Here is a 25,371-nt window from a genome sequence, read left to right on the forward strand (position 1 = left end):
CTCCATTCTGATGTGGAAATAAAACGCCATTCCTTTAGTGTCATTGAAATTCCGTCCCTAAGGGCATTGTGGGCTACCGACAGCACATTGACTGCAGCAGTTCAAGGAGACAGCACACTGGCACATTCTCAAGGGCAACTAGGGATGGGCTGATCATGTGCTGACCAAGCCATAAACATCCACATTCTTTGAGTGAATACATTAAAATAAAACTCTTCCCAACTGTGCTGTAACATTCTAACCTGGATCTGTATTACCATTCCTCCACTGTAAATGGGTCAAAGTCCTGCTGTACCTTCTCAACCTTACTCCAACTGTCCCTACATCCTGAGGACAGACATTGGTAAGCCCACATTTTTATTGCAGCGTGCAGATCATGTTACCCTACAAAGTATTTTATTAAACACATGCCCAGGGTTATCTGGCAGTCTGGAGGAGTTCTCCCATTCCCCCAGATTGATTCAACCTTTGGAACCTCAAGTCCTAGAGGCCTCATATGTGTTCCATGGTGGCCCTAGTGGAAGAGTGTGCTCCAGAGATTCCACACTGGGCTTAAGTTTCCTTAACAGAGTTAGTTGTGGAAGGTAGCTGAAAATGTGTTGCTGGAAAAGCGCAGCAGGTCAGGCAGCATCCAAGGAACAGGAGAATCGACGTTACGGGCATAAGCCCTTCTCCAGGAATGAGGAAAGTGTGTCCAGCAGGCTACAATAAAAGGTAGGGAGGAGGGACTTGGAGGAGGGGCGTTGGAAATGCGATTGGTGGAAGGAGGTCAAGGTGAGGGTGATAGGCCGGAGTGGGGTGGGGGCGGAGAGGTCAGGAAGAAGATTGCAGGTTAGGAAGGTGGTGCTGAGTTCGAGGGATTTGACTGAGACAAGGTAGGGGGAGGGGAAATTAGGAAACTAGAGAAATCTGAGTTCATCCCTTGTGGTTGGAGGGTTCCTAGGCGGAAGATGAGGCGCTCTTCCTCCAACTGTCGTGTTGCTATGGTCTGGCGATGGAGGGGTCCAAGGACCTGCATGTCCTTGGTGGAGTGGGAGGGGGAGTTGAAGTGTTGAGCTACAAGATGGTTGGGTTGGTTGGTCCTGGTGTCCCAGAGGTGTTCTCTGAAACGTTCCGCAAGTAGGCGGCCTGTCTCCCCAAGATAGAGGAGGCCACATCGGATGCAGCGGATGCAATAGATGGTGTGTGTGGAGGTGCAGGTGAATTTGTGGCGGATATGGAAGTATCCCTTGGGGCCTTGGAGGGAAGTAAAGGGGGAGGTGTGGGCACAAGTTTTGCATTTCTTGCGGTTGCAGGGGAAGGTGCCGGGAGTGGAGGTTGGGTTGGTGGGGGGTGTGGACCTGACGAGGGAGTCACGGAGAGAGTGGTCTTTTCGGAACGCTGATAGGGGAGGGAAGGGAAATATATCCCTGGTGGTGGGGTCCGTTTGGAGGTGGCAGAAATGACGGCGGATGATACGCTGTACATGGAGGTTGGTGGGGTGGTAGGTGAGGACCAGTGGGGTTCTGGTTGGAGGGGCAGGGCTCAAGGGCGAAGGAGCGGGAAGTGGAAGACATGCGGTGGAGAGCATCATCAACCATGTCTGGGGGGAAATTGCGTTCCTTGAAGAAGGAGGCCATCTGGGTTGTACGGTTTTGGAACTGGTCCTCCTGGGAGCAGATGCGGTGGAGACAAAGGAATTGGGAATATGGGATGGCGTTTTTACAGGGGGCAGGGTGGGAGAAGGTGTAGTCTAGGTAGCTGTGGGAGTCGGTCGGTTTATAGTAAATGTCCGTGTTGGTTCAGTTGCCAGAGATCGAAATGGAAAGGTCTAGGAAGGGGAGGGAGGAGTCTGAGACGGTCCAGGTGAATTTGAGGTTGGGGTGGAAGGTGTTGGTAAAGTGGGTGAACTGTTCAACCTCCTCGTGGGAGCACGAGGCAGCGCCAATACAGTCATCGATGTAGCGGAGGAAAAGGTGGGGGGGTGGTGCCAGTGTAGCTGCGGAAGATGGACTGTTCCACATATCCTATGAAGAGGCAGGCATAGCTGGGGCCCATGCGGGTGCCCCTGGCTACTCCTTTGGTTTGGAGAAATTGGGAGGATTGGAAAGAGAAGTTGTTCAGGGTGAGGACCAGTTCAGTCAGTCAAAGGAGGGTGTCAGTGGAAGGGTACTGGTTGGTACGGCGGGAAAGGAAGAAACGGAGGGCTTTGAGTCCTTCGTGATGGGGGATGGAGGTGTACAGGGATTGGATGTCCATGATGAAGATAAGACGTTGGGGACCGGGGAAGCGAAAATCATGGAGGAGGTGGAGGGCTTGGGTGGTGTCCCGAACGTAGGTGCGGAATTCTTGGACTAAGGGGGACAGGACCATGTCGAGGTATGCAGAGCTGAGTTCGGTGGGGCAGGAGCAGGCTGAGACAATGGGTCGGCCAGGGCAGTCAGGTTTGTGGATTTTGGGCAGGAGGTAGAAACGGGCGGTGCGGGGTTGTGGGACTATGAGGTTGGAGGCAGTGGATGGGAGATCCCCTGAGGTGATGAAGTTATTGATGGTCTGGAAGATGATGGTTTGGTGGTGGGAGGTTGGGTCATGGTCAAGGGGGCAGTAGGAGGAGGTGTCCGTGAGCTGGCGTTTAGCCTCAGCGGTGTAAAGGTCGGTGTGCCAAACTACTATTGCGCCTCCCTTGTCTGCTGGTTTGATAGTGAGGTTGGGGTTGGAACGGAGGGAGTGGAGGGCTGCACGTTCCGTGGCAAAGAGGTTGGAGTAGGTGAGAGGGGTGGAGAAGTTGAGGCGGTTAGTTGTGGAAGATAGCCCAGTGTGCCTTGTAAGGCACCCAGCACTTGGAATGAAGCAGGTGCTTGAGAGTTATCAAGGAGGTAGTTACCATGGCAGCTTCCACGATAGTTGGTGCAGAACTTTAAAATGTGCTGCTGATGAACACAGATATGATTAGATTCCTACAGTGTGAAAACAGGCCCTTCAGCCCAATCAGTCCACACTGACCCTCCAAAGAGTAACCCACCCAGACCCATTTCCCTCTGACTAATGCACCTAGCACTTTGGACAATTTAGCGTGGCCAATTCACCAGAATTCACCTGACCTGCACATCTTTGGACTGTGGGAGGAAACCGGAGCACCCAGAGGAAACCCATGCAGACACGGGGAGAATGTGCAAACTTCCCACAGGCAGTCGCCCAAGACTGGAATCAAACCTGGTAACCTGGTGCTGTGAGACAGCAGTGCTAACCACTGAGCCACTATGCATCTTGAACTTGTGTAAAACATTATTGGGGTTGTACTATAGACGTCCAAATAGTCAATGGGAATTAGAGGAACAAATATGCAGGAAGACTAGGGAGACTTACAGGAAGAATAGGGTTGTCATGGTAGGGGATTTTAACTTTCCTAACATAGACTGGGACTACCATAGACTTAAGAGATTAAGTAGGGTGGAATTTGTTGAGTGTTTTCAGGCAAGTTTCTTCAAGTAGTATATAGAAGATCCTACTCAGGAAGGGGCAAAACTTGACCCACTCTTGGGAAATAGGTCAGGACAGATGAGTGAGATAACAGTGGGAGAGCACTTTGGGACCAATTAGTTCTATTAATTTTTAAATAGTTATGGAGAGAGACAAAACTGGTCCACAAGTTCAAGTTCTAAACATGGGCAAAGTGAATTTTGATGGAATTAGACAGAAGCTTGCAGGGGTTGATTGAAATAGTTTTTTTTTGCAGGGAAAGGGATCACTGGCCAGTGGGAGGCCTTTAAGAGTGAGATAGCTAGAGTTCAGGTCTACATATTCCCGTGAAGGTGAAAGGCAAGGTTGACAGGAGTAGGAAACCCTGGATGACGAGAGATATTGAGATTTTGACCAGAAAAAAGAAGGCATGGCTCAGGTACAGGCAATTGGGGTCAAGAGAATCTCGGGAAGTATATAGGGGATACAGGAGTTTACTGAAGAAGGAAATCAGGAGGGCAAAAAGGGAGTATGGGATAGCCTTGGCTGAGAAGATTAGTTGAATCCAAAGAGGTTCTTTAAGAATATTAAAGGAAAAAGAATAACTAAAGAGACAATAGGACCCCTCAAGAACCACAGTAGAGATGTGTGTATAGAACCACAGGAGATGGGTGAGGTTCTCAATGAATACTTCTCCTCTGTGTTTGCCATGGAGATAGACATGAAGACTTGGGAACTTGGGGAAGTTAGTGCTGATATCTTGGGGACAATCCATATCACAGTCGCGGAGCTGTTGGATATATTAGGATATATGAAGGTCCTGATCACATATATCCAACAACACTGCAAGAGGCTTGAAAGGAAATTGCAGGGGCCCTGGCTAATATATTTGCATCATCGTTAGTCATGGGTGAGGTCTGGGAAGACTGGAGGGTAGCAAATGTTGTGCCATTATTCAAGAAAGACTGCAAAGAAATACCTGTGAACTATAAACCAGTAAACTTAACATCCATGTTGGGCAAGTTACTTGCGAAGCTTTTGAACTGTAAGATATATATGGAAAGATAGCGTTTGATTAGGAATAGTCAGCATGGCTGACAAATTTGTTAAAGTTCATTGATGAAGTGACCAGAAAGACTGAAGGGGACTGAGCAGTAAACACAGTCTATATTGATTTCAGTAAGGCCTTTGAGAAGGTTTCACATAGTAGGCTGCTCTGGAAGGTAAGATTGCGTGGAATCCAGGGGGACCTGGCAAATTGGATACAAAATTTGCTTGATAGCGGAAGCAGAGGGTAATAGTGGAAGGATGCTGTTAGACTGGAGGCCTGTGATTAGTGAAATGCCTCAGGGGTCAATGCTGGACCCATTGCTGTGTGTTTTCTATAGCAATGATTTGGATGAGAATGTACAAGGCATGATTAGTAAGTTTGCTGACAACACTAAAATATCATGGACAGTGAGGAAGGTTATCAAAAATTGCAGTAGGACCTTGATCAGTTGGTGAAGTGGGCTGAGAAATGGCAAATGGAGTTTAATATGCGTAAGTGTGAGATCTTGCATTTTGGAAAGTCAAATCAAGGTCAGAGTTTCATGGTGAATGGCAGATCTTAAGGACTGTAGTGGAACAGAGGGACCTTGGAGTTCAGGCACATGGTTCTCTAAGAGTGGAGTCACAGGTAGACAGGCAGTAAAGAAGGCTTTTGGCACACTGGCCTTCTTCATTCAGAGCATTGAGTATAGAAGTTGGAAAGTTATTGTGCAGTTGTAGAGGGGTTTGCTGAGGCAGCACGCGGAATGTTGCATTCAGTTTTGGTCACCTTGCTTTTAGAAGGATGTTATTAAACAGGAGAGAGTGAGAAGAAATTTGAAGATGTTGCCAGGCCTCAATGGTCAGAATTTTAGGGAGAGGTTGGACAAGCTAGGACTCTTTTCTTTAGAACGTCGGAGACTGCGGGAGGATCTTATAGAAGTTATATAAAATCATGAGAAGCATGGATAGGATGACTGCAGTCAGTGTTCTCGTGAAAAGAATAGATAGGGTGGTCACTAGGACTTTAAACTCATGAGTCAAGGAGAAGGGAAAGGGAAAGTGACATGAATATCATGGTAAATAAAAACGCAAGCAGCAGGTTAGCATGTGTGCAGGAGGGTTTAATTTCAAGGCAGACTATGAAAGAAGTAAATGGAAGGATAACTCAGGAGATATTACTCAAGATGTTGGAAATCATGAGGGTAAGAAAGCTCGCATAAAGGCACTTTACCTACATGCTCATAGCATTTGTAACAAGATGAATGAGTTAATGACACAAATTATCATGAATGAATACGATTTGGTAGCCATTATGGAGACATGGTTAGAGGATGGTCACGACTGGGAGTTAAATATTCGGGGGTATTAGACTGTTTGGAAGAACAGACAGGAAAGTAAGGAGGTGGTGTAGCTCTGATATTCAAGGAGGACGTCAGGGCGGCGCTGAGAGATGATGCAGGTTCTGTGGAGAATATGTTTGAATCCATTTTGATGGAAACTGGAAATTCTAAGAAGAAAAAGTCACTGATAGGTGTAATAACATCACATTGGGACAGGCAATAACCAAAGAAATAACTAATGCCTATAAAAATGGTACGGCAATTATCATGGGGGGTTTTAATCTACGTAGAGATTGGTCGAATCAGCTCAGTAAGGGTAGCCTTGAGAAGGGGTTCGTTGAATGAATCTGTAATAGTTTTCTTGAACATTATGCAATGGAACTGACAAGGGAGCAAGCTATCTTAGATCTGGTCCTGTATAATGAGACAGGAATAATTAATGACCTGATAATTAAGGACCCTCTTGGAAGAAGTGATCACAATGTGGTTGAATTTAGAATACAGATGGAGAGTATGAAGATAAAGTTCAATATCAAGGTCCCATGCTTAAACAAAGGAGACTTGGCTAAAGTAGACTAGAAAAAAAGACTTTATGGAGGAAATGTTGATGAACAGTGGAGGGCTTTCAAAGCAGTTTTTCAAAGTGCTCAGCAAAAGTATATTCCAGTGAAAAGAAAGGACGGCAAGAAAAAGGGTAATCTGCCATGTTTGTCTAAGGAAATAAGGGAGGCTGTCAAATTTAAAGAGAAGGCATGCAAAGGGTCCAAAATCAGCATGAAACTAGAAGATTTGGAAATGTAAAGGTCAACACAAAGCCACAAAAAGAGCTATTAGGAAAAGTAAGATAGAACTTGAGAAAAGAACTAATACAGAATATAAAGACAGATAGCAAAAGTTTCTATAAGTATATAAAATAAAAACGAGTGGCTAAAATAATAGTTGATCCTTTAGAGGACAAGAAGTGATATTTACTTATGGGATATGATAAAATGGCCAAAGCACTGAACAGATATTTTGTGTCAGTCTTCACAGTGGAGGACACTAATAACATGCCAGTAATTGACAAAGTGACGAAGGTAGGTGAGGACCTGGAAATAATTATTATTGTGGAAGAGGTAGTGTTGGGCAGGCTAATGGAGCAAAGGATAGATAAATCTCCTGGCCCTAATGGAATGCATCCCAGGGTAAAAAAAAAGAGATGGCGGGAGAAATAGCAAGTGCACTGGCAGTAATTTTCCAAAATTCGCTGGACTTTGGGGCAGTCCCAGCAGACTGGAAAACAGCAAATGTGACGCTACTATTTAAAAAGTGACATAGACAAAAGATGGGGAATTATAGACCAATTAACTTAACCTCTGTAGTGGAGAAGCTGTTTGAGTCTATTATCAAGGAAGAAATAGTAGGGCATCTCAATTGAAATTGTCCCATTGGGCAGACACAGTATGAGTTCATAAAGGGCAGGTCATGCTGAACAAATCTTTTGGAATTCTATCAAGACATTACAAGCAAGGTAGATAATGGGGACCCAGTGGATTTGGTGTACCTAGATTTCAAAAAGGCCTTTGACAAGGCGCAGTACAAGAGACTCCTGCATAAGATAAGGATAGATGGCATTATGAGTAAGGTTTTAGCATGAATAGAGGATCTGTTGATTAACAGGAAGCAAAGAATGGGGAGAAATGAGTGGTATTCTGGCTGGCAAGCAGTGACTAGTGGTATGCCTCAGGGATCGGTGTTAGGACCACAGTTATTTACAACTTATATAGATGATTTGGTTTCGAGGAGCATGTGTCAAAATTTGTAGATGACACTAAGATGAGTGGCAGAACCTTGCAGAGGAACATAGATACTTTAAGTGAATGGGAGAAGGTCTGGCAGATGAAAGACAATGTTAATAAATGTGAAGTCATCCATTTTGGTCGGAGTAACAGCAAAAAGGATTATTACTTGCATGGTAAAAAGTTGCAGCATGCTGCTATGCAGTGGGACCTGGGAGTCCTTGTGCATGAATCACAAGAGGTTGGTCTGCAGATACAACAAGTAATTAGGAAGGCAAATGAAATTTTGTCCTTTATTGCTAAAGCGATTGAGTATAAAAGCAGGGAGGTTATGTTGCAGCTGTACAAGATACTGGTGAGGCTACACCCGGAGTATTGTGTGTAGTTTTGATCTCCTTACTTGTGAAAGGATGTACTGGCATTGGAGACGGTGCAGGAGTGTTCACTAGATTGATTCCAGAGTTGATGGGGTTGGCTTATGAAGAGAGACTGAGTAGATTGGGATTATATTCATTGTAATTCAGAAGAAAGAGGCGGGGGGGGGGATCTTATAGAGACATAAAATTATGAAGGGAATATGTAAGATAGAAGTAAAGAGGATGTTTCTACTGACAGGTGAAGCTAGGACGAGAGGGCTTAGCCTCAAGATTAGAGGGAGTAGATTTCGGACTGAATTGAGAAAGAACTTCTTCACCCAGGTGGTTGTGAATCTGTAGAATTCCTTGCCAAGTGAAGTAGTTGATGCTACTTCAGTAAACATTTTCAAAGCTAAGGTAGATTTTTTTTAACAATAAAGGAATTAAGGGATACAGTAAGTGTGGGGGTAAGTGGATCTGGGTCCACAAAAAGATTAGCCATGATCTTTTGAATGGCCGAGCAGACTGGTAGGGCTGGATGGCCGTGCTCCTGCTCCTAGTCCTTATGCTCTTGTGTTCTTTGCCCCAGGGTTGAGGAATCAAGGACTAGCCGGCATCAGTTTAAGTTTGGAGGGCAAAGAATAAAAGGGATCCTGAGGGGCAATTTTTTTACACAGAGGGTGATACGCATATGAAATAGGCTGTCAGTGGAAGTGTTTGAGGTGGTACATTAACAACTTTGAAAAAGCATTTAGACAAACACATGGATAAGAAATGTTTAGAAGGATATTGGCCAAGTGCAGGGAAGTGGGGTTAGCGTGGATGGACATTTTGGTCAGCATGGACCAGTTTGGGCCTGTCTCTGTGTTGTAGAACTCTATGACTCTAAAATGGAACCCTTTCCTTTCAATGAGTTCAGCCACATTATGAGTCAGCACTTTGGACACGATACACAGCCAAGAGTGACCTGCACCTGGCAAAGCCTACTGCCCAAGCTGCAACCTCATCTCCTGTATGGAAGATGCAGTACGATTTGATTTGATTTTTTGTAATCACATGCACCTACGTACAATGAAAAGTTTTGTTTTGTGAGCATTACAGGCAGCTCGTAGCAAACAAGGACATACAGATCATAGGGTGCCCAGATAGAGTGAGGAATACAAGGTTACGGCTGCTAAGTAAGATCAACATTAACAAGATCAACATTATTTAAAGTTTAAAAGGTCCATTCAGCAGTCTAATAACAGGGAAGAAGCTGTTCTTGAACATTTTGACGTATGTGTTCAAGCTTCTATATCTTCTGCCTGACAGAAGAGAATGGAAGAGAGCATTACCTTGGTGGGAAGGGTCCTTGATGATGTTGGCAGCCTTTATGTGGCAACAAAAAGTATAAATTGAGTCCATGAATGTGAGGTCGGCATCTGGTGGTGGTCTGGACTGTGCATTCAACTTTCCGTAGTTTCATGCGGTCATAGAGTCATAGAGATGTCCAACTCGTCCATGTCGACCAGATGTCCTAAATAAATTTGGTCCCATTTGCCAGCACGTGGCCCATATCCCTCTAAACCTTGACTATTCATGTACCCATCCAGACGTTTTTTAAATGTTGTAATTGTACCAGCTTCCACCACTTCCTTTGGCGGCTCATTGGTCAGGTGCACAGCAGTTACCAAGCCAAACCAATATGCATCCAGATAATATGCTTTCTATAGTGCGGGTTGGTGAGGGGCTTGAGAGTCACAATAAATGTTCTTCAGCTGCCTGAGGAAGAAGAGGCATTATTGTGTTGCTTTGAACATCGTACCTACATGTGAGGTCCAGGATAGATTGTCAGTTTCATTACTCATAAAAATTTGGGGGGAGGGGGTGTTATCTTCCATTCTTCCTAAAGTCAATGATCAGTTCTTTTGTTTTGCTGACATGGAGAGAGAGATTGTTATCATGACAGCACATCACTAAGTCCTCTACCTCCTTCCTGTATTCTCACTCATTATTGTTTGATATCCTTCCTACCACGGTGGTGTCATAGAATCCCTACAGTGTAGAAACAGGCCATTTGCCCCAACAAGTCCATACTGACCCTCTGAAGACTATCTCAACCAGACCCATTACCGTACCCTATTACTCTACATTTCCCCTGACTATTGCATCTAACCTATACATCTCTGAACACTATGGGCAATTTAGTGTTGCCAATTCGCCTAACTTGCACATTGTTGGACTGTGGGAAGAAACCGAAGCATCCAGAGGAAACCCACGCAAACACGGGGAGAATGTGCAAACTCCACACAGACAGTCTCCTGAGGCTGAAATCAAACCTTGGTCCCTGGTGTTGTGAGGCAGCTGTACGATCTATTGAGCCACTGTGCAGCCATTTCGTCTGCAGACTTGTAGATGGCATTTGTATGGAATTTGGCAACACAGTCGTGAGTGTACAGGGAATTCACTAGGGAGCTGAGAACACATCCTTGCGGGATACCAATGTTGAAGCTGATTATGGAGAAAGTGCTGTTGTCTATTTTCATTGTTTGCAGTCTGTGGGTCAGGAAGCTGAGGATCTCGTTGCAGAAGGTAAACCCTAGATCTTAGAATTTTGAGATTAATCTGGGAATTATGATGTTGAAGGCAGACCTGTAGGCAATGACTAGGCACCTTCCAGTGATGAGTGCATGTCTCGGGAAATGAATCTGTCTTGCTGGTAGGCAAATTGCAGAGGATGGAGGCAGACTGGGAGGCTAGAGTTGATGTGGCTGTGACCAGCCTCTTGAAACAGTTCATGATTATGGAGGTCAGAGCCACTGAGCGGTAGTCATTAAGGCACATTGCATGTGCTTTCTTTAGTACTGGGATAGTGGTGGTCTTCTTGAAGCAGGTGGGGACTTCGGATTGTAGCAAGTATAGTTTAAAGACGTCAGTAAGTACCTTGCCAGCTGGTTCACCCAGGATCTAAGTGCATAGCCAAGAATTCCATCTAAGTCTGTCGCTCTCGGATTGACTTTCAGGAAGGCTAATCTGATGCCTGCCGTGATGACAAAGAGAACAGGTGACACTGCGCTACTGGTATTCTGCTCGAACCAAGCAGAGACATCATTGAGCGCATCAGAGACAGATGTGTCTTTGTTCACTATCTTACTCAGCTTCATTTTCTATCCAGTTATGATGTATCATCTTGCCACAGATGGCAGATGGTTCATTTGGGCCTCTAACTTAGTCTGGTACTGCCTCTTGGCATCTCTGAAGACTTTGTAGATGTCATATCTGGATTTCCTGAAAAGTTCTGGATCATCTGACTTGAATGTCACACACCTGGTCTTCAGTAGGCAGTGGATTTCCCAGTTCCTGACATAAATCCTAGATTTCACAGAATCCCTACAGCCTGGAAGCAGGCCATTCAGACCATCAAGTCCACATCAACCCTCTAAAGAGCATCCCATCCAGACCCAACCCATCCCTGTATCCCAACATTTCCCATGGCTATTCCATCCAGCCTGCACAACTTTGGAGTGTGGGAGGAAAGTGCGGCACTTGGAGGAAATCCATGTGGACACAGGGAGAACACGTAAACTCCACACAGACAGTCACCTGAGGCGGGAATCAAACCCAGTTCCTCAGTGCTGTATGGCAACAGTACTAACCACTGAGTCACTGTGCTGCCCCTTCAGCCCCAGACACATATTCATCCAGATTTTCCAGTTGGGGAACACAGGGATTGACTTCTTAAGCACACAGTCTTCCATGCACTTGCTAATGAAGGCCATGTCAGTAGTGGTGTATTCATTTAGGCTGTTTACTGAATTTTGAGTATAGTCCAGTTCAATGATTCAAAGCAGTCCCAGAAAAATAATGTGAGGTATCCACTTTGATTGTACAAACACGAAGGCACGTTATTATCTGAATGGCTATAAATTGAGTGAGGGGAGTGTGGAACAAGACCTGGGCATCCTTGTACACCAATCACTGAAGGTAAGCATGTGGGTGCAGCAGGTGGTAAAGAATGGCTTCATTGCAATAGGATTTGAGTGCAAGAGCAGGGATGTCTTTCTACAAGTATACAGAGCCTTGGTGAGATCGCAGCTGGAGTATTGTTTAAAGTTTTGGTCTCCTTACCTGAGGAAGGATGGTCTTACTATTGAGGAAGTGGTGAAATGAGTATTTACCAGACTGATTCCTGAGATGGCCAGACTAACATAGGAGGAGAAGTTGAAATCTGTTTGGATTATATTCGCTGAAGTTCAGAATGAGGCCAATCTCATAGAAACCTATAAATTTCTGACAAAACTAGTCAGAGTAGGTTCAGGAAGGATGTTTCCGGTGGCAGGGAAATCCAGAACCAGGGGTCACAGACTGAGGATACAAAATAAACTAGGTAGGCTAGGACTTGTTTCACTGGAATGAAGGAGGTTATGTTACAGAGGATTGTAAAATCATTAAGGGCATAGATAAGGTGAATAGCAAAGGTCTTTTCCCTAAGATGGGGAAGTTCAAAACTAAGGAGCATGTTTTTTACATGCCTGGATGTTTACGCACCTGTATACCCACTAAAACATCTAATACCTCCTCCTTGTTGATCTTAAATGTTCCAGAACCTCACCATCTCCAACAGAAATTGCTGGCTGCAATGTCTTTCTCCTCTGGGAATGCAGATGAAAAACATTTATTTGAGGCCACACCCATATACACTTGCCCCTTTGGTCTCTAATTGGTACCATTCTTTCTCTGGTAATCCTCTTACTCTTGACAAACACATAAAAGGCCTACTTACCTATTTACCAAAGATATTTTGTGGCTTTTGCCCTCCTAATTTCCTTTTTTATGCAATCTCCTACAGGCTGTATACTTTTGAAGCTCCTCACTATATTTAATATGTTGTACCTGACATATGTTTCCTTCTTTTTCTCGATTAAACTCTCAATATCCTTTGACAACCCAGAGTTTCCTGGATTTGCTGCCCTTGCTCTTCACTCTTTGAGGAACACACTGGCCCTAAGTTCTCACTATGTTATTTTTAAAAGATTCTCATTTTCCAAATGTAGACTTACTTGCAGGTAACTGTTCCCAGTCTATGTTTACCAGATCCTGTCGAATGAAATGAAATTAGCCTTCCCCAATTTAGACACTTAACTTCTGCACCATCCTTGTCCCTATCCATATAACTTTAAAACCTACAATCTTATGGTCGCTATCCCCAAAATGTTCACCCACTGAAACTTCAATCACTTAACTGGCTTTATTCCATAGGATTAGGTCTAGCACTACCCCATTTCTAGTAGGACTATCTACTAAATGCTTTTTAAAAATTCCACCCCATTTGATCTTCAACATTCAATTCCTTTACAATTATAACTGCGTTTCTCTCACACTCTTCTGCATTTTGCTGACATATCTGCAACACTACTTCCCTCTGATTGGTGGGGGACCTGTAGTATAATCCCAGCAAGGTATTTACCTGTTCTTTTATTCCAAGTTCTGCACAGATGGCCTCATTTAAAGAGCTTTCTAGGACACCTCATTAACTGCAGTAATAGTTTCCTTTATGAATAATGCAATGCCCCCGCATCTCTTACATTGTCTCCATCCCACTTTAAACTTCTAGACCCTAGAATGTTGAACTTCTGGTCATATCCTTCCTTCAACCGTGTCTCAGTAATTGCAACAATATAACATTCCAAAGTAGAACATAGAACATAGAACATAGAACATAGAACAATACAGCACAGAACAGGCCCTTCGGCCCACAATGTTGTGCCGAACTTCTATCCTAGATTAAGCACCCATCCATGTACCTATCCAAATGCCACTTAAAGGTCGCCAATGATTCTGACTCTACCACTCCCACGGGCAGCGCATTCCATGCCCCCACCACTCTCTGGGTAAAGAACCCACCCCTGACATCTCCCCTATACCTTCCACCCTTCACCTTAAATTTATGTCCCCTTGTAACACTCTGTTGTACCCGGGGAAAAAGTTTCTGACTGTCTACTCTATCTATTCCCCTGATCATCTTATAAACCTCTATCAAGTCACCCCTCATCCTTCGCCATTTCAACGAGAAAAGGCCAAGAACTCTCAACCTATCCTCGTGCGACCTATTAGACAATAGACAATAGACAATAGATGCAGGAGTAGGCCATTCAGCCCTTCGAGCCTGCACCGCCATTCAATATGATCATGGCTGATCATTCCCAATCAGTATCCTGTTCCAGCCTTATCTCCATAACCCTTGACTCCACTATCTTTAAGAGCTCTATCCAATTCTTTCTTAAATGAATCCAGAGACTGGGCCTCCACTGCCCTCTGGGGCAGAGCATTCCACACAGCCACCACTCTCTGGGTGAAGTAGTTTCTCCTCATCTCTGTCCTAAATGGTCTACCCCGTATTTTTAAGTTGTGTCCTCTGGTTCGGCACTCCCCCATCAGCGGAAATATGTTTCCTCCTGCCAGAGTGTCCAATCCTTTCATAATCCTATACGTTTCAATCAGATCCCCTCTCAGTCTTCTAAACTCAAGGGTATACAAGCCCAGTCGCTTCAGTCTTTCCATGTAAGGCAATCCTGCCATTCCAGGAACTGACCTCGTGAACCTACGCTGCACTCCCTCAATAGCCAGAATGTCTTTCCTCAAATTTGGAGACCAGAACTGTACACAGTACTCCAGGTGTGGCCTAACCAAAGTCCTGTACAGCTGCAACATCACTTCACGACTCTTGAATTCAATCCCTCTGCTAATGAACGATAATACTCCATAGGCCTTCTTACAAACTCTATCCACTTGAGTGGCAACTTTTAAAGATCTATGTACATAGACCCCAAGATCCCTCTGTTCCTCCACCTGACTAAGAACCCTACCATTAACCCTGTATTCCGCATTCTTATTTGTTCTTCCAAAATGGACAACCTCACACTTGGCAGGGTTGAACTCCATCTGCCACTCCTCAGCCCAGCTCTGCATCATATCTAAGTCCCATTGCAAACGACAAATGCCCTCCGCACTGTCCATAACTCCACCTATCTTCGTATCATCTGCAAATTTACTGACCCACCCTTCGACACCCTCATCCAAGTCATTAATAAAAATTACAAACAGCAGAGGACCCAGAACTGATCCCTGCAGAACTCCACTTGTAACTGGGCTCCAGGCTGAATATTTACCATCTACCACCACTCTCTGACTTCGACCGGTTAGCCAGTTTTCTATCCAATTGGCCAAATTTCCCTCTATCCCATGCCTCCTGACTTTCCGCATAAGCCTACCATGGGGAACCTTATCAAATGCCTTACTAAAATCCATGTACACTACATCCACTGCTCTACCCTCATCCACATGCTTGGTCACCTCCTCGAAGAATTCAATAAGACTTGTAAGGCAAGACCTACCCTTCACAAATTCGTGCTGGCTGTCCCTAATCAAGCAGTGTCTTTCCAGATACTCATAAATCCTATCCCTCAGTACCCTTTCCATTAATTTGCCTACCACCGAAGTAAGACTAACTGGCCTGTAATTCCCGGGGTTATCCCTATTCCCTTTTTTGAACAGGGGCACAACATTTGCCACTCTCCAGTCCCCTGGTACCACCCCCATTGACAGTGAAGACGAAAAGATCATTGCCAACGGTTCTGCAATTTCCTCTCTTGCTTCCCACATAATCCTAGGATATATCCCGTCAGGCCCGGGGGACTTGTCTATCCTCAAGTTGTTCAAAATGTCCAACACATCTTCCTTCCTAACAAGTATCTCTTCTAGCTTACCAGTCCATTTCACCCTCTCCTCTTCAACAATACGGTCCCTCTCGTTCGTAAATACTGAAGAGAAGTACTTGTTCAAGACCTCTCCTATCTCTTCCGACTCAATACACAATCTCCCACTACTGTCCTTGATCGGACCTACCTTGTTCTCGTCATTCTCAGGTTTCTCACATACGCATAAAATGCCTTGGGGTTATCCTTGATCCTATCCGCCAAGGATTTTTCATGCCCTCTCTTAGCTCTCCTAATCCCTTTCTTCAGGTCCCTTCTGGCTATCCTGTATCCCTCCACTGCTCTGTCTGAACCCTGTTTCCTCAACCTTATGTAAGCCTCCTTCTTCCTCTTTACTAGACATTCAACCTCCCTCGTCAACCAAGGCTCCCTCACACGACCATTTCTTTCCTGCCTGATAGGTACATACATATCAAGGATATGTCGTATCTGCTCCTTGAAAAAGTCCCACATTTCCACCACATCCTTCCCTGACAGCCTATGCTCCCAACTTATGCTCCTCAAATCCTGTCTTACAGCATCGTAATTTCCCTTCCCCCAATTGTAAAATCTACCTTGTTGTGCGCACCTATCTCTCTCCATAACCAAGGTGAAAGTCACAGAATTGTGGTCACCATCACCAAAATGTTCACCCACTAACAAGCCCATCACTTGTCCCGGTTCATTACCGAGTACCAAATCCAATATGGCCTCCCCTCAAAGTGTGCAGATCAATGCCCTAAGTTCATCTGCCTTACCAGTCAAGTTCCTTGCATGAAAATAAATAGCTTTCTAGACCTCCCAGGCACTTTATCTTGCCCATATCTTCGCTACCTACTGAATTGTCCAAACATTCCTTCTATATACATTTGGAACTTGCTCCCAACTTCATATCTATTCTGTACCCTTACCCCTCTGTCAAATTAGATTCAAACCTCCCCAATATCACAAGCAAATCTCCCAGCAAAGATATTGGGTCCATTCTGATTCTGGGACAGCTTGTACAGGTTCCACATACCCCAGAGATTGTCCCAAAAAACTAAAGATCTAAAGCCCTCCCTCCTTCACCATCCCTTTAGCCACACACTCTTGTGCCCTCTATGGCTGTTCCTATACTCACTAGTCCATGGCACTGGAAGTAATCTTTACAACCTTATTAGTCTTCCTTTTTAATCTACTACCTACCTCTCTCAATTCTTGCTGTAGGATTTCTTTTTTTTTACCCAAATCATTGATATTGATATTTACCACAGCTGCTGGCTATTCACTGTCCATCTTCAGAATGCCCTGCAGCCATAATGAGATATCCCTGCCCCGGCACAGGTCCGCCTGTCAGTTCCCTGTACCATTGAGTCCCTATCATTAAAGGTCTCCCAGTCGTTTTCCTCCCTTGGTGAACAGCAGAGCCCACTGTGGTGCCACAAGCTTGGGTGTTGCTGCTTTTCACTGTGAGGCCATCCCTTACAACAGAATCCTGTGTGGTCTATCTGTCTGGTCTGGATCATAGCCATAGGTTACATCTGCACAGCTGGCCCATGCCTACTAGCCTTCATGGTGGTCAATTAATGCTTTTCTGCCTGTCCATCCCTTACTGATGATGTGACCAGATTGCCAAACATGCTATCCATGATATTCTCAATCTCATGGATACTCCATAGTCATTCCATCCACAGTTCCAGCCACTCCATGCAGTCATTGAGGAGTTGTAGCTGAACACACTTCCTGCATTTGTGGTCACCATAGACACTGGAAGTGTCCCTGATTTCCTACATATTGCAGGAGGAGCACTTCACATGGGGGGCTGTGTCCTCTGCCATTGTGATTCTTACTATCTGCGGACAATAAACTTGGAACCAATTACTCAACCTTACCCATTACTCACCAGAACAGACTTATCTCTCATATTCGGTTTCTGTCTATGCTTAACAAACTACAAACAACAGAAATGAGGACTTTACACCTTGTCTCCCTTCTGTTACTGTTCACTCAGTCTCTAAAGCTAGATCAAAAGCAGCCAAACTTCTTTTCCAACATTACTTTTTGAACTCTGACATCACACCCAATGCTTTGCCTTTCAGGTTCAGATGTATTGAGGCTCAGATGTTTGGTCACTAACATTCAAATTCTTTGGGTTACATATGATCTCCGTCACTGGATGGTTATCCCCTGACCCTCTTGACTTCATTTGATTAAGGATTCTTGGTCCCTCACTTAGTTAAATGCTGATGAACTATGAAAGGTATTTGCACCATCTCTACATTTTTTCCTTTGTCTTTGTTTATATGTAATTTACACATGGGTTTAACTCACAGCGTTGCTACCACAAATTAATGGAGTAGACAAATGTTCTTGAAGGGATGCAAAAATATGTTTAATTGTTTGGATCTACAGTTTTTGTTTTAAAAAGCCATGCCCTTTTTTAGGCTTTGTGCACATCTGACAGTTCCCTAAAGGCTATGATACAGGCAGGAGAGGAAGAGGACTTGACTGCCCTTATTTTAACCCCTTCTTGGTTGATTGCAACATTTTTAACATTTCTTTTCAGCTTGCAGCTATCGCACTTTAATTAAAGCTTCGGTCACTCGAAAATGAAGGAACTAATTACCAAGATTTTGTTGTGAGAAAAGAAAGAGAAATTTTATTACCGACTAACCATGAAAAAATAATAAAAACCCAACCTCAAACAGATACAGAAGTATGGACAATTAATATAAAAGAGAGAGTGTCTCAACAAACATGAAAAATAAAGACTATTCATTTGAATAGTCTTTAGAATCCTTGAGGTGTGAGATTTTTAAACTGCGATATGAGTTGTTTCTTGGTTGAGTTGTATCTTCAGCTGTTGGAGACTCAGCAGATATCTTTGAATTCTTGGCAGATGATTGTTTTCTCAGTTTGCTTTTTCACTGGGCACGATTTACGAGATGATGAACAAAATAAGCAGAGCGAGAGAGAGTTCCAGCTTTGTTTCATTTCTCCTTCTCTCTCTGCTCTGTTAATCAAAAGCAACTGTTGAAATACAGTACTGCATGTAGCTTGAAGTGTAGCTCCATTGTTACAAGGGATCGTTAGGGCATGAGTAGTGAAAAAATGACCTGATAGGTAAGGTGCCTTGGAACCATTCAAATTTCTCTTTAGTTTAAAATTATACTTGGGAACAGGAATAGTGTCATTGAGATGTAAAGCATGGAAACAGTCCCTTCGGTCCAACCCATCCATGCCGACCAGATATCTCAAACCAAACTAGTCCCACATGCAGCACCCAGCCCATATCCCTCCAAAACCTTCCTATTCATATACCCATTCAAATGCCTCTTAAATGTTGCAATTCTACCAGCCTCCACCACTTCCTCTGGCAGCTCATTCCATACACGTGAAAAAGCTGCCCCTTAGGTCTCTTTTATATCTTTCCCCTCTCACCCTAAACCTATGCCCTCTAGTTCTGGACTACCTGATCCCAGGGAAAAGACTTTGCCTATTTACCCTATCCATGCCCCTCATAATTTTATAAACCTCTATAAGGTCACCCCTCAGCCTCTGACGCTCCAGGGAAAACAGCCCCAGCCTGTTCAGCCTCTCCCTGTAGCTCAAATCCTCCAACCCTGGCAATATCCTTGTACATTTTTTCTGAACCTTTTCAAGTTTCACAACATCTTTCCGATAGGAACGAGACCAGAATTGCACGCAATATTCCAACAGTGGCCTAACCAATGTCCTGTACAGCCGCAACATGACCTCCCAACTCCTGTACTCAATACTCTGACCAATAAAGGATAGCATACCAAACACCATCTTCACTATCCTATCTACCTATGACTCCACTTTCAAGGAACCTGCTCTCCAAGGTCTCTTTGTTCAGCAACACTCCCTAGGACCTTACCATTAAGTGTATAAGTCCTGCTAAGATTTGCTTTCCCAAAATGCAGCACCTCACATTTATCTGAATTAAACTCCATCTGCCACTTCTCAGCCCATTGGCCCATCTGGCCCAGATCCTGTTGTAATCTGAGGTAACCCTCTTCGTTGTCCACTACACCTCCAATTTTGGTGTTATCTGCAAACTTACTAACTGTACCTCTTATGCTCGCATAAATGACAAAAAGCAGAGGACCCAGCACCGATCCTTGTGGCACTCCACTGGTCACAAGCCTCCAGTCTGAAAACCAACCCTCCATAACCACCCTCTGTCTTCTACATTTGAGCCAGTTCTGTATCCAAATGGCTAGTTCTCCCTTTATTCCATGAGATCTAACCTTGCTAATCAGAATAGTTTGATCCCATTTTATACATTATGGTTTCAACAAATTCCTACATTCTCTGGCATGATATTTTGCTTTTCTCTGATGTCTGAAATGCTTGAGCATGGTCACTTATTTGGATCTGAAATCTACCACTCTCTTGTGAAATTACACATTCTTCTGTTGCTGCCCTGATGCTTGAAGGAGCAAAGTCTTTAGTTAAAGATACATTTCATCCTGCAATGTGTCAACTTTGAGGGAAGTCAGCCATTTCCAGGGCTGTAAGGTTGAATTTTATTGGCCTGTTTGAAAAGGCATAATTCTAGCATCACTGGATTCAACTTCACAATTCTGGCACAATTCAAGTGTTCCTGTTTACGTTGTGTCTAGATTAGAGTGCTGCTAGAAAAGCACAGCAGGTCAGGCAGCATCCAAAGCGCAGGAAAATCGACATTTCGGGCAAAAGCGATTTTCCTGCTCCTCAGATGCTGCCTGACCTGCTGTGCTTTTCCAGCACCACTCTAATCTAGGCTCTGGTTTCCAGCATCTGCCGTCCTCACTTTTGCCTGTTTACGTTGTGGTCTCATTTAATTCAGTTTATGGACCTAAGATTTTGCTAACATATGTTGTTACTTTAATTGATTTGAGTGTACTTGGTAAAAACAATGAGTGCAGATGCTGGAAATCAGACTCTGGATTAGAGTGGTGCTGAAAAAACACAGCAAGTCAGGCAGCATCCGAGGAGCAGGAAAATTGACGGTTCAGGCAAAAGCCCTTCATCAGAATATTCCTGATGAAGGGCTTTTGCCCGAAACGTTGATTTTCCTGCTTCTCGGACGCTGCCTGACCTGCTGTGCTTTTCCAGCACCACTCTAAATCTGTTACTTGGACTACTTTCCAGTCCCTAACACAATTCTGTATATGTAATAGGTTTTAAGATTATGGCTTAAGTATTTTCATTCATTCATGGAATGAGTGCATCACTGGGTAGGCCAAAGCAAAGACAAACACTAAGTATTTTGATCATACAGAAAGCTATTATCATTTGTTTTTATTTAATGGTAAATGCTGTGTTTTGCTCTCATTGCAGGTGCTATATCACTCTAGCTCAGGCTTTGTGGATGAATATGGGTGCAGCTCCTGCAGGACCTGCTGGTACAGGCAAAACGGAGACTGTGAAGGACATGGGCAAAGCTCTTGGAAAATATGTAGTTGTGTTTAATTGTTCTGATCAAATGGATTTCAGAGGATTAGGAAGAATCTTCAAAGGTAACTATATATTCAAACACATTTGTCATTTTAAAATGAAGTTAGCAGTTCATGTGATTGTATTAAACTTAACTGTATTATGCTGTACTAATAAATGTACACTGTATTTGTTAGCTATGCTACAATCTCCTTGGCATAGAGAAGACCAAATGTGATTTTGAGCATGACTGGAGAGGCAGGGTGTTGTGGAGAGAGAGCAAGTCTAACAGCCTGATGTGCAAAGTGAACCCTCTCTCTTGAGGTATTTCAGATTCACAGGTCTCATCATCAGAGAGCTCCACCTCTCCTGTATGTCCCCTCGCATAGGCTTCACCTCCTGTTCTTGCTCCAATAAGTCCTGTATTTAATTCCATTGGAGCTTCAACACTGACTTCTGCAGTACTCCTCTCCAAGTCATACCTCACCCTAACTTGAAAGTATCTCACTGTTCCTTTACTATTATTGGGTCAAAATTGTGTATTGCCTTACCGAACAACACTCTACCTGGACCTACATTATATAGATTGGAACAGATGGATATGTTGCTCTAGATCTTACATAGAGCAGAGATCATGAGTTTGGAAGAAGTTTTGATGAGTTGCATCTTATGGATAATACTCACCATGGCGAAAGGAGAGATGAGAACAAAGGAGAATGTTTATGATAGAAAAAGGGTAGAATTGATAAGATGACAAAAGGAACGGTAGTGCATGATAAAAAGAGATAGTAATGGGAAAAGTAAAGAAACAGAAAGAAGTGGTAGAGATAATTATAGATGAACCAAAACTTGCTGGCCAAGAAGAAGGGTTATACCCAAAATGATGACTTCTCCACCTCCTGATGCTGCCTGGCTTGCTATGCTCTTCCAGCCTCTTGTTTGTCTACTTTGGATTCCAGCATCTGCATATTTTTGTCTCTAGCTAAGAAAATAGGAGCAGTGCTAATGATCTAAAATTGAACTCAGTTTGATGTTAAAGTGTTGTAAATCTACTCCTTCAATGGATCAGTATAAGAGGTCAAGGACAATGAGAGTGTGTGAGAGAATTAATATAACAAATGTGAAAATAGTTTTCTACATTTAGAATCGTCAGAATGGTCTTAGTCTTGATGAGCCCTTCTCAACATTGTGCTAAAGAGTCATAGCATCACAGAGCATGGAAACAAACCCTTCCGTCCAACTCGTCCAAGCCAATCATGTTCCTAAACTAGTCTCACTTGCCTATTTGACCCATATCCCTCCAAATTCTCCTTTTGTTGTACTTATCCAAATGTCTTTTAAATGTTGGAACTGTACCCGCATTCACCATTTCTGCTGGAAATTCATTCCATACACTAACAAATCTCTGTGCAAAAATGTTGTCTCTCATATTCTTTTTAAATCTATTTCCTTTCCCTTTAAAAATATACCCCCTAGTTTTGAACTCCTTCACCTTAGAAAAAAGACCTTTGCTATTCACCTTATCTATGGTCTTCATGATTTTATAAATCTCAAGAGAGTCACCCCTGAACCTCCTATGCTCCAGTGTAAAAAGTCCCAGCCTACTCAGTCTATTTTCTAACTCAGACCCTCCATTACTAGCAATATCCTAGTAAATCTTTTCTGAACCCTCTCTGGTTGAATAACATCCTTCCTATAACAAGGCCAATAACATGACATTCTACTATTGATTCACAATAGTTTAATATGTATCTTTTTAAAGGTACACGTCACAGCATTATAACATTAGCCAGAAGAGAAAATGCTGGAAAAAGGTCAGTTAGGCTCGAAACATCAGCTCTTTCCTCTCCTTACAGATGCTGCCAGACCTGCTGAGATTTTCCAACATTTTCTCTTTTGGTTTCAGATTGCAGAATCTGCAGTAATTTGCTGTTATAACATTAGCCACTGAGTTTGTGCAGGCTTTGGTGAGTTGAGAGGTTGAGTTAATCACAAAAGATTTCCCAACCACTCAATAGAATTTATATAGATGTTTCAATTTCAATTTTTATCAAAAGTACCCACAGAATGCTGTTGGTTGGAATATTCAATGATAGTACTGTTGAATGATGAAGGGATATGATAACATCATCCCTTATTGTAGATAGTAATAATTTGGCACATGTGAGGTTAGATTCCATTCAGTGTGGAAACAACCAATCTACACCAACCCTCCGAAGAGTAACCCACCCAGACCATATTTCCCACTGACTACTGTACCTGATACTATGGGCAATTTAGCATGGCCAATTCACCTAACCTGCACATCTTTGTGACTGTGGGAGGAAACCCACACAGACACAGGGAGAATGTGCAAACTCCACACAGACTGAGGCTGGAAGTGAACCTGGGACCCTGGTGCTGTGAGGCAGCAGTGCTAACCACAGAGCCACTGTGCCACCATAAGTATAACTTTTCACTTTTCAAACCAACGTGAGTGTTATCCAATCTTTTCTGTATTTGAACCTGAACTGTTTCAGGATCTTGGATGCTGCAAGTCATATTGCAACCTATGCAGCCTGCAGCACATTCCCACTTCTTTGATGAAGCAACAGAAGGTAGTTGGGCTTAGAACAAAACCCTGAAGGACCTACTGCAGTGATGTCCTGAAATTGAGATGATGGGCTGTAACAACCACAACCATTTTCTTTGTGTTAGGTTTGACATTAACTAACACAGAGTTTTCCTCTTGATTTCCATTGACTCTAGTTTTGCTCTCATTCTTTGCTGTTCTCAGCCAAATGCTGCTTTGATGTCAAGGAGGACTCATACACACCTTATCTCTTGACTTGAACTTGTTTTGTCATATCTGGACCAAAGCTATACAGTTTCATGCATTGATTTTAAATGCTCCAATCTTGCTTCATTTGCTTTGAAATGCACCTGAGTAGGTTGGGATGGGTGTTTTTTCAGGAGTCTTCCTTTGTTGTCAGTTTCTAACCTCACCTGTATATGTTGTAAATCAGTGAAATGAAAATAGACTGAAACTCATTGCCTGCTGCTCAATGATAATCCAGTACTCAAAGGATTTATTTCAATCATTTAAATATATTGCAACTATATAATCTTAAGTGATCAGATGGAATTTCAACTGTTTTTAAAAAGGTTGTTAAGTGGGCATTAAGCTTTCTTGGTTGAGTTTTTTAATTGATATTAGATTGTGTTGCTTGATAATTTTGTTTTTTTTCCCCACTAGGTTTGGCACAGTCTGGTTCCTGGGGCTGCTTTGATGAATTTAATAGAATTGAGCTGCCAGTTTTATCAGTAGCAGCTCAACAGATTTATATCGTTCTTGTGGCAAGGAAAGAAAGGAAACGAAATTTTATCTTCACCGATGGAGATAATGTATCACTGAATCCAGAGTTTGGCATTTTTATCACAATGGTAAGTGCAAAGTAAGATGAAATGCAGAAGTTAAATACTGTGCAGCTTTCATAGAATGAAGATCAATTAAATATTTCTAATTGGTCCGTGCTTGTGGTTATGCTCCAGCAATTCTCCTCCCTCCCGTCTTTATCTAACCCTGTCAGCTGACCTGCTTCAATTAACCTTATGGCGTATTTGTAACTCATTTGAATAGACCAGCATTTTTTTGCCTTTGGTGAGCTGGTTTCTTGAGCCACTGCAGACTTTGATGAGTAGGTGCATCCACTATACTAGAAAGAATAATAGCAGTCAATTTTTTTTTTGTTCTGAGTTGCCTAACCAGCTTAGGTGGTTGGAGTGGTGATGGCAATAAATAGTTTGGTCACAACAAAAGACTTGGAGGTAGAGAATAAACTAGTTCTCAACAGCATAGAAAACAAAATGATTAAATCTGTCTTTTCACCTGAGAAATATTTTATGGTCTTCAAAATCACTTCCATATTTCCTCTAGCATCCACATTCTTGGAATCCAGCTATGGCAAGACGCAAACTAAACTATAGGGTATCACTCAATCACTACACAGTCTCACTTCAGGATCCAAGCACTCCAATGCGATAAAAGATGAGTGCTATACTGTAGGAAGTAGGTGTTTCTGATAATATATTAAAGAGGGACCTCATTTCCCTCAGGTGGATCTAAAAGATCTTATTGCATTCTTTCAAAAAAGGCAGAAGACTTATCACTAGTGTCCTGATCAATATCTGCCTTCAGTTAACTTTATAAATACATTTTCATTTTGATGTCAGAGGGAGTTTGCTGAATGCAAATCCACCGTCATGAAAGACAACTATGACACTTCAAAAG

General features: G+C 43.2%; 1 protein-coding gene across 1 annotated transcript in view; it reads left to right on the forward strand.

Moving 5' to 3' along the window:
• LOC140453953 (dynein axonemal heavy chain 8-like) overlaps positions 1 to 25,371 on the forward strand; it is a 1,210,036-nt gene that overhangs the window by 792,058 nt on the left and 392,607 nt on the right. Inside the window, exons 46-47 of the mRNA XM_072548830.1 lie at positions 21,006 to 21,184; positions 24,337 to 24,524. Of these exons, the coding sequence (XP_072404931.1) occupies positions 21,006 to 21,184; positions 24,337 to 24,524 (367 nt within the window). The remainder of the gene's footprint in view (positions 1 to 21,005; positions 21,185 to 24,336; positions 24,525 to 25,371) is intronic.

The sequence above is a fragment of the Chiloscyllium punctatum genome, chromosome 3 (assembly GCF_047496795.1).
Source record: "Chiloscyllium punctatum isolate Juve2018m chromosome 3, sChiPun1.3, whole genome shotgun sequence".
NCBI classification, from domain to species: domain Eukaryota; kingdom Metazoa; phylum Chordata; class Chondrichthyes; order Orectolobiformes; family Hemiscylliidae; genus Chiloscyllium; species Chiloscyllium punctatum.